Genomic DNA, 9727 nt, shown 5'->3' on the forward strand with positions numbered 1-9727 from the left:
ACAACCCACTGTCATTGTTGCACTTTTCTTTTGCACTGTTGTGTCTGTATTGTTCTGTTCTGTCAGGTGTTGCACTATAATATGTTATATGTAGGGAGGAAACCATAACATGAAAATAATGTGAAAATTCTGAAGTACTCTGTTTTGTACATTGCACTAAAACTTTGTAAAGTTAAAAGTAAAAAGAATTTTTAAAGAATTTTCTCAGGTTATGTGAAGATACTTCAGAGAAAGTACTCTAAAGGTTACACACACCTAACCTCTAGAGGCCTTTCTCAGAAGGTTAGTGTTGCTGGAAAATGTGATGGGACACTGGGACCCCTAATAACACACCAAAATGAAAACCACCGCTTGACAGTATCCTTCTCACAAATCCAAGATCCCTCACCAACAAGGTGGATAAACTAAGGCTGTAAATATCAACAAACAAGATGAGCTGGGACAACTGCATTCTGCTGTTAATGGAGACACTGTGATTAGCTTAACAGGCTACACAACAGTTCAACATGATGGGAGTAAGGCATCTGGTAGGAGCAAAGGAGGTGGGATATGCATATATATATATAAACAGATGATGCACCAGTGTAATTGTGATAAGTAGGCACTGCTCAGATGATTTGAGTGTGTTTATCAAATATAGACCCATAAATCTGCCACAGGAGTTTACTGTCATACTTCCTACTGCTGTAAATATACCACCAGATGCCAGTCCTAGTGCAGCCATTGGCCATCTTTATAACACCATCACCAAACAACAGAGTACATATCCTGAAGCTGTCCTCATCATATCTGGCACAAAACCAAGACAGCCTGCAGAATGCTCCTCATGGATGATAGCTCAGCTTTCAATACCATCCTCCCTCACAGACTTCATGAAGTTTGTGATTGACACCACAGTGGTTAGACTCATGTTTGGCCGGGGTGAATCCCCTTATAGGGATGAGCTGGAGCAGTTGTCTATTTGACATCTTCAAGACTAAGGAGTTAGTATAGATTTGAGGAAGAATGGGACAACCATACAGCCACTTTTCATCAGCAGGTAACTTGTGAGGATTCCTCCAGTGGTGACTCTTCAATAGAGGGCACCACTTGTGGAAATCTTTTGCGCAATTGATTGAACAATTTAGTGCTATTGAGACATTGTCACAGCACAGGCACTCTTGTCTTGAAGAATAGTCTTCTAGTACTACTGTAATACTTTAAAAACACATATCTGCACTGTAGATACCACACAAATATTTGTGGAATCACAGTCCCCTTAGACTTGTATACCTGCAGTTTTTTAATTGCAAAACTTTAAGAAATATGAGTGTTTGTGTTGATTTTAGATTTGCATTTATTTTTTTAAATCTGCATGTTTTACAGGCACCCGTCTTCCTGACTGATCTGATTACATTACAAAGGTGATAAAGGCACAGCCGTGTCCGTAACGTAATAAGATTTACCCTGGTGCTGCTACTGGCCTTCTACTGCTACTACATTGAAAGCATACTCACCTTTTGTATGTGTGTGGTACAGCAGTTGCACTACAGCACAGAAAAGAAGGCACTTCAAAAAGGTTACCACCATTGCCTAAGGAAGTACCGGCCACCCCATCCCGACCTTGCAAGAACCTCTCAGTGTCTGACAAGGCAAAAAACATCAAGGACCCAACTCATCCAGGCTACTCCGTCGGCGCTCTTGCCCTCTGGCAGGAGCAAAACAGGAGGCAGGGACTAACAACTTTCTCCTCTAGGGCAGTAATGGCACTAAGTGCTCAATCGAACTATAACGTTGCTGCTCTGAGACTAGCTTTAGGCAAATATGCAATAGCAGTGTAATTGCTCTGTTATTTTGATGGAAGGAGTTATTATTGCAGGAGACTCAATATGATCCAATTCCATTGTTGTGTATCCAATACTTTGCTCTTGGTGATGTAAGGCTTGGGTGCAGCTGCCATTTCATGAAGCTCCCCATGCACGGTTCTTGATCCATCTGAAGGCCAAATTAAGTTTGGAGATCTGCAGCTATTGATTCTACAGAAAGTTGGTGACCTCTGCACACTAGATGCCTAAGCTTCCACTGACTCTGCCACAAAGTGGTAGGCCACACAAAAACAGCAGAGTTCCTGTTGTTCTCAATGGCTTCCACTTTGTTACAATGCAACCAGCGGTTAACTCCAGAATAATTAGTAACAAAGAAATATCACACCTAATTGTGGCACCAGAGGTGTCCTATCACGGTACCATGGTGGAATCAACTCTACTTGTGGTAGCAACCCATTCTTTGACAAATGTTTGTAGCAGCCCGCATGCTTGACTTTATACGCCCGAGTTCAATGATTTGGATCGGTGAGTGAATATTTTTGACAATATAGTGCGAGTACGATTGACATACAAGTCCACAAATAGTCGATGGAAATGGCAAGTGTTGCTGTTCATTCCCTTGAGGCAAGTGTTGCTGTTCATTCCCTTGAGGTATGAACTTTTCAGTTATTTCTGGCCACAGGGCAGGTTATTGCTAGTACATTCATTTAATAGTTGAACGACTCATATTTTTTTGGGTTGGCTCACTTCTTTTAAACACCTTGAGCTAATGAAATAAAGCTGCCATAGACAAGTAAAATAATCACCTTTTATTTTACTATGTGATTGAGGACATAAAATTCTGAGATTATGCATTTTATTTTAATTTTACTCATTTAGTAACTATTTACTCAACTTTCCAGGTTGGCATAATTTTATCTGATAGGGTCACTCACATTTGGTAGTCAGACTTTAAGGACTGAGATGGATGAAATGTAATGACACTGTTGTATAACAAACTCCTTTTAAATCACTGATGCAAATAGCTACAGTGGTTTAAATCACGATAGAGCTGACTGTGCTTAAAGTTCAAGAAAACTTGCATTAAATCTTAAAATTTGATACATTTAAGGGTTGCTGAGGGAATCTTACCATGAGGGGTTTATAATTAAGAAGTTGATCGTACAAAGTTGGTTCCAACTTAAACCATGTGCCTTCTTTCATACCATAATGAAGAGATGTTGAGAAGGGAAAGGCACTGGAAATTGGCAGATGTAAACCAGAACCTCCACTCAGTAAGGTCAGAGGATGTGACATGATTTGACAACTGTTTAAGCATCCATGTCATTTTCAATCTAGCGTTGCTCTACTGGGCTGCATCATGGCTGTATGGACTCCTGTTAAGTCAGTGATTTCCATTTTTATTTTATATGTTGTTTCATTTTAAAACATATTTGACCTTTTCTTCCCTATATGGTCATAATGTGTCAAGAGCCTAATAAAGTTGTATGAAATTAAACACTTTGACCCATGTACTGCAGACAGCTCTTTGAAAGTTGTGTGCTGCTGATGAAAGACATGAAATGCAAACAAATCCTGCATGACAGAGCATCATTCATCCTATAAAGAGCTGACACTTAGCAGTATTAGATTAAACCCATTTATTTTTGAAGGACAGTGTCCCCCCCCCCCCACCAAATGAAGCCTTATATCAAAAACAAATAACTGTAAGAACATAAAAATGTTAGACTTTAGGCTCAACCTCAGTTGTAAATATTTTCCTTTAATATTTTCTGTTGATTGGAATGGCCTGGGAGCTTGTTCAGAGTTCTGGTTCTGAGAAAGCCCTCTTCCCTTTGGAAGGAAGGTAGTGACAAAGCAAGGAAGTGGAGAACAAGGGGTTGAAGTGAAGGAGGTATTGGGTGCATTTCCAGGTTTACATGGCAAACAGAATTAGGAATGCCACCATCAGACAGAAGAGGCCCATAGCCTCAGATAGAGCAAAGCCTAGGATGGCGTAGGAGAAGAGCTGCTGCTTCAGGGAAGGGTTCCTGTGAAGGAGAGCAGACAGGTACAAGGATACATTCAGATTCTGTTCCATTACAACTAAATACATGTAGGTCATCTTGCAGGGTCACTTTTACACCCCCTCGAACAACAGACCTGTAGTACCAATTTTAGCACAAAGTCTCACCATCTACAACAAGAAATGTACCAGTTACACTCTTTGCAACATTTCTGACAGATTTTGGTCTAAGAGCTTATAGTTATTTATGGAATTTTCAGGGGTTTTACTGTTAGTAATAAAATGGACCATTAATTTCACATTGACACATCTCAAAGTCTAGTTGGGGATCGTGTTAGTATGCCACTTTTAGCTTTTCTTCCTGCATTTAATGTTAACGACTGCAGTAATGTAGTTAATCCTGGTGGAAATGTATACACAGCCTTACCTACAAGACAAAAACTCCCTGATTCTGTCACCAGCAGAGTGATAATGCACCAACTAACATTTTAGTACAAAGTGCTTCAAGAACCCACTTTCCACGTAAGCCCACAGATTTATGGGGTTTTTTTTGTTTTGTTTTTTCTTCCATCATGCAACTATTTATACTACAACCTGATTTTCAGTTTGTTCTGAGATCAAGAAGCAGCTCTCAGGCACATTTTCTTGGATGGGATTTCAAAAGTTCAATTTCCAGACTGATTTAACCCTCATAATGTCCTCCCGATTTCCATATACCTGTGGTCCTCAGGGGTCAAAAATGTCCCCACTTCATTTGAGTGTTTTTTAAAGTATAAATTGTCAATCAATTCAGTGTTACACCATAGTTTTACTTAAGACCAACACATTAACACAAAATTTACCCTACATTATACATTTTAGGGCCACCAGACCTTGTTTACATAAAGGTCTGGTGCCCACCAGAAAACACAGTTTTCGAGTGGAAATAAAACAAAATAAAATATTTAATTGTTTAGATCATTTTGACTAACTACAGAGTGCTGTATGTTGAACTTTAGTGAGAAAGTTTTTTTGAACCATTTAAAAAAAATGTTTTAAATGGCAGCACATAATCACACCTGTGGTCCTCAGGGGTCAAAAATGTCCCCATCTGGTTTGATTGATACTTAATTATTATGAAGTGGATTTTCCCCCCACTTAATTAAAACTTAATTCAAACATTTTGATACAATTTCTTTTATTCCATTTCAAATTTAAGTCTGATAAAAACATAAAAATGAATTTTTTCTTTGTTTTCGGGTAAAAAATAAATTAAATCATCAGTTATTGTTTCACAACCAGAGTCTGTTGCTTTAACAGATTATCACAGACAAGTTTATGTCAAAGTTAATTTAGAAAGCTGTTTTTAAACTACTTCAAGGTTTTTTACTGGCAGCAAATAATCACATCTTTTGTCCTCTGGGCTCAAAAATGACCCCGTTTGCTTTGACCGTTTATAAAGCAACAAGTATAAAATATCATCCATCTCTGTGTTTCAAGGTTTTATTCAACTTTATTCCAACTCATTACCTGACAGTTTTCTATATTTTGGCATGGTAGGACACCACGGCATGGGTCTGAGTGAAGGCAAACTTTCATGAGGACAAAGGCGTGTCCATATTTGACACAAGTGCAGGAGGAAACTCATGTTTATTCCTCTGCACTGGTCCCATCATGGACAGCATTCTTTTCTGCAGTTGCAGGCCTGCAATGTTAGGGACAACTCATGTGTCCTGACTACAGGACAGACCGTTTGCCATTGTGCACTAGCATGTTCCATGTACAGCTGGACCTGGCATCATATACTGCCCATGGTTTTATCTCATAGTTCCCTGGTTTACTTGGGATGTTCTGTTGGAATGGACAGAGTCCTCTGAAGGGGACTTGGTGCTCATACAGTCACATCAGTACCAGGATCTCACATCACAGCAGGAGAAACACCCATTTGTTGCATACACCTCAAATGGGAGCACGTTTGTGTCATGAACGATCATCTATTGTGTCTTTATCAAGAAATATAACCTTTTTGTGCTTCTATGATTAATATTGTGTTAGTATGAAAACTTCTCTACCAGACTCAGGATGTCATAAACTGGCCGTAGCGACTCTACTGGATGCACGGCCGTAAGAATCAACATACCCACATATGCCTACAGCTGCATTTGATCCATTTTTCCTTCCTCTCTCATTGTCCCTCCTTTGTCATTGAGTTGGCTATAGAGCAGGTCCTCTGCTAATTCTGCTAAGCCCAGTCACTTTCTTTCCAAGCTCCTCAGACTACCATGTCCTGGATGCCTGAGAACCTACTTGAACATAGTTCAGATTCTTCATCCACTTCTGCAGGTGGGTGATGTGCTTTTTCAGAGAAAGGGTAGCATGTGCTCTAAAAATGGACAATATTTTCTTTATTTTCTAACCCTGGATCTTCCTGAACAGTGATTCTCCCTCCTCATTATACTAGAGGACAATATATGCTTTTGTCTTACTGGTCATTGCTTTGATGAGCATACTCTTATTTTACCATGTTGTGCAAAGTATGCAAATCTTCAGTGCAATGGAGGCTTGTGAGCATACTTTCTGTGTATGTATTATTGTAAGGTCTACCTTACAATACGAAGCACCTTGATGAGACTGTTATGATTTGGCGCAGTATAAATAAAATTTCATTGAATATAGAGCATCTGCCTCCTCATTGTGCTGCCTGTTGTTGTGACCAGTGCTTGACCCCACACATCAGTAATCCAAGATCAAAGAGGTTTGAAAGCAGTATGGTGTGAAATTACAGCTCTTTGCAACACTTTGTACTTCTGATCATTTTGTCCACGAGGACCACAGGTGTTATAAAATCCAATAAAAACCCCATAAATAAATCAAACTACTTAAAATTTATTCCAATCATGCATAGCATAGTATTGAATAACTTCTATTTTCAGACCATTTGATTAATAAAAACACATTTTTGATAGCAAAAGATTTCTTTAGAGGACAAAAATGACCCAAGGACAACACAAGGGTTTTAAAGAGAATTTAGCAAGCCAGCATATTCTGTCCATTATTAGTTTTATTCAATGGCTTGAAGCAATCAGCCATTAATAGTATGTGTTGCTGCTCATTTTAGTGAGAGAAATGAAGCATTCATATGTTGCTATAGATGTAAAGACAGAGCGTTAGTCAGATGCTTAAAATGACTCTTCCAATGTCTGTCGATGCAAATAAGGAACTGATGACAGCTTGACCAGCTTTCAAGTCTTCAAATTAGTGAAGTTTTAAAACAGACGCTACTGGTAGTCTCCCCTCCCCCCCAACACAACTATGCAACCCTTCAAGCTGATGCATAAAAACATTACCTGGCATAGCCAATGATAAGGCTGCCAAACACTGTTCCGATTCCAGCTCCAGAACCAGCCACACCAACTGTGGCAGCACCAGCACCAATGAACTTGGCAGCAGTGTCAATATCACAGGAAATGGTGCTGGTCTGGAAGGAGCGGGTCAGGACTGCAGATTGGCTTACTGGCAACAGGGCCTGGGTGAAGACAAAAGAAAATGCATGTTTATGAGTATTACATTAACAATTTGAAACATTTGCAGCCTTTAACTAACAAACTGATTGCATCTAAACAAGATAAACAAGATCCTTGAAATTACTTTTGGAAACCACCACTCAGTGTAAAACTATTAAATTAGTTTTGAGTCATGTCACTCATCCCATAAGCACATCACAGTACTGATTTTACATGTTGCAAGTGAACAGTGCAGTGATTCAGTTAAAGTATTGACCTGTTGCTCCACTGTGCCTTCAGGTCTGTTGAAGAGAGAAACTGTGACTGGCCGTGTCAGGACTCTGGAACCCCCACGCAGCTGTAAGCAGACCAAAACATTACAAGTAAACAATCTGAGCAACCAAGAGAAGAACCAAGCACCGGGTTAAGTGATAATGAATATATTTGTGTTTAATTTAAAGCTCTTCACAGCATTTTCGAAACAGCACAAGTGTTATATTTTGGCATGAACATCAACACGCAACAGCATGACTGGACTATGAAGCAAATCGCCCAACCCAGCATCAAGATGCCGTTAAAGGTTTTTAGCTGGCAATGCCACTGTTCAAGCTGCATGATTTGATCATATTATGTTAACACTGCTTTCACATCCCTGTGGTAAAATATTCCAAGTAACTGATAAGTCTTTGCATGAAAATAAAACCAATTGAAACTTGAACGGTTTATGTTTCACCCCAAACAATTAAAACATGAATTAATGAAGAACATGATGATTTAACTATCACGTTATCAGGTAACATACCACAGCAGGAGAAGTGACAAACTTGGTGCAGCGATACATGGCTGGAATCTAGAGAGAAAATTTTTAAAGTTAGTGTTCCGACACATTCATTTCTAGATAGTGAGAAGGATTCAGTCCAAGGTGACACAGTATCTTCAGTTAGAGAAGGCAGAAGTGACCTTCAAAAACTTGGCAGGTATGCATTTAGGCAAGCCACAATTAATTTGGATATACAACAGTCATGGTGATGTGGGAAAGTGGATAAACATTTTTTTGGGGAAAGATGGGATTTAACAATGTTCATATTTGTTTCAAAGAATAAAAACCCCAAGAACTGACAAGGTATAGATCCCAGTTCTGCACCCTTTTACTTGCACATCTTTCAAGACATACTGTGGATAGTTTCCATGTGCAAAATTGATCTTGTAAGTTTTTGTTTTTTTTAATTTAATAAAGGAAGAGCCATTTCAAATACAGGACGGGTATGATAGCAAAAACTGATGGGCTTGCTGTTGCCTGATGCACCTCATCTAATCCAATTTGAATGCTTACTATCAGGATCAACTCTAAACAAACTAATAGATGTCCACTTACGTTGCACAACGAATGGCTTTGAGACAATTCAGGACATTTCTACTTACTGTGAACAGAGCCGTAATTTTTTATTTTTAAAGGCCAGTTTACTGAGGAAAAAACCAACAACTTAGTTTCAATCCTTTAAGTCCCCTGCTTAGACAGGGGTCTCAGGGGGGTTGAATTATTGTCCTAGAGCAGCACCGGAGCTAAGCTACTTAGCACACAGCCCTGAAGGTCAAAAGTGGACAGCAAGCAGGCACATAAGGCCAAGACGACAAGCACGGCGCACGACACTAAACCATTTCAAGCCAGGCTAAGATGCAGTGACAAAAGGTTATGTGACACCACTCGTGTCCACAGCGGCGTCCTTGCATGCGCGTACTGATTCAAAGCTCGGCAGGCCCAGACTGTCAGACACTTTACGTTTAGCTTCCTGTCATGGTAGCTTGTCCGTGGTAAACCCGGCATAGGACCCGTTGCTTGAGTGGTGAAGCAACAACCACAGCAAAATTGACTCTTCATCTTAATACTAGCCTAAGTTCACGTATATGAATGCAGCTAAAAATACAATTCTGTCATTCATCAGAACCACATCATTCAATAAACGTCCTAGCATGCTAGCAATCCAATGCTACCACTAACAATTAGACATACGAACATAAGATATACTACGCCATTTAAATGCCAGAAAACAAAAATAATAAAACGCCTTAACTGAGTAGAGACGAAGTGTATGAAGTAATACAGGCAAATATTACCGGTTAGATACGGATTTCAGGGACTCCTGAATTAGTTGGTCTTGTGCACAGCTGCAGTCAAAAAAGGCAGGACGCGTTAAACCGTCACCTTGTCATTTATAAGCTTAGCGTCTACGTCCTAAACGCTCATTGGTCAGAAACATCCACTCTTCATTCATAACTCAGCCTATCAGATAGAGCTTTGTTGAACCACCAATGCTGTGACTGGCCATTACTTTTAAGAAGGTGGGACCAAAGGAAACTTTATTAGTTTACTGGACAATATTGCCGGGAATGTCGAATCTACGTGGAGCGATGTTTTAAAGCACATTCAATCCTAT

The 9727-nt window shown here is 39.6% G+C and overlaps 1 protein-coding gene across 1 annotated transcript; it reads right to left on the reverse strand.

Moving 5' to 3' along the window:
- Positions 1-3430: 3430 nt before the first annotated feature.
- Positions 3431-9512, reverse strand: atp5mc1 (ATP synthase membrane subunit c locus 1). Its single transcript, XM_005738111.2, has 5 exons — positions 9408-9512; positions 8095-8142; positions 7570-7650; positions 7137-7315; positions 3431-3835 (listed from the first exon to the last, which is right to left on the reverse strand). Exons 2-5 carry the CDS (start codon positions 8131-8133, stop codon positions 3721-3723), a joined length of 414 nt encoding a protein of 137 aa, XP_005738168.1. The 5' UTR covers positions 8134-8142; positions 9408-9512; the 3' UTR covers positions 3431-3720.
- Between the last annotated feature and the right edge of the window lie 215 nt (positions 9513-9727).

This window comes from Pundamilia nyererei, unplaced genomic scaffold, assembly GCF_000239375.1.
Source record: "Pundamilia nyererei isolate P.nyererei 1_Seehausen unplaced genomic scaffold, PunNye1.0 scaffold00081, whole genome shotgun sequence".
Lineage (NCBI taxonomy): Eukaryota > Metazoa > Chordata > Actinopteri > Cichliformes > Cichlidae > Pundamilia > Pundamilia nyererei.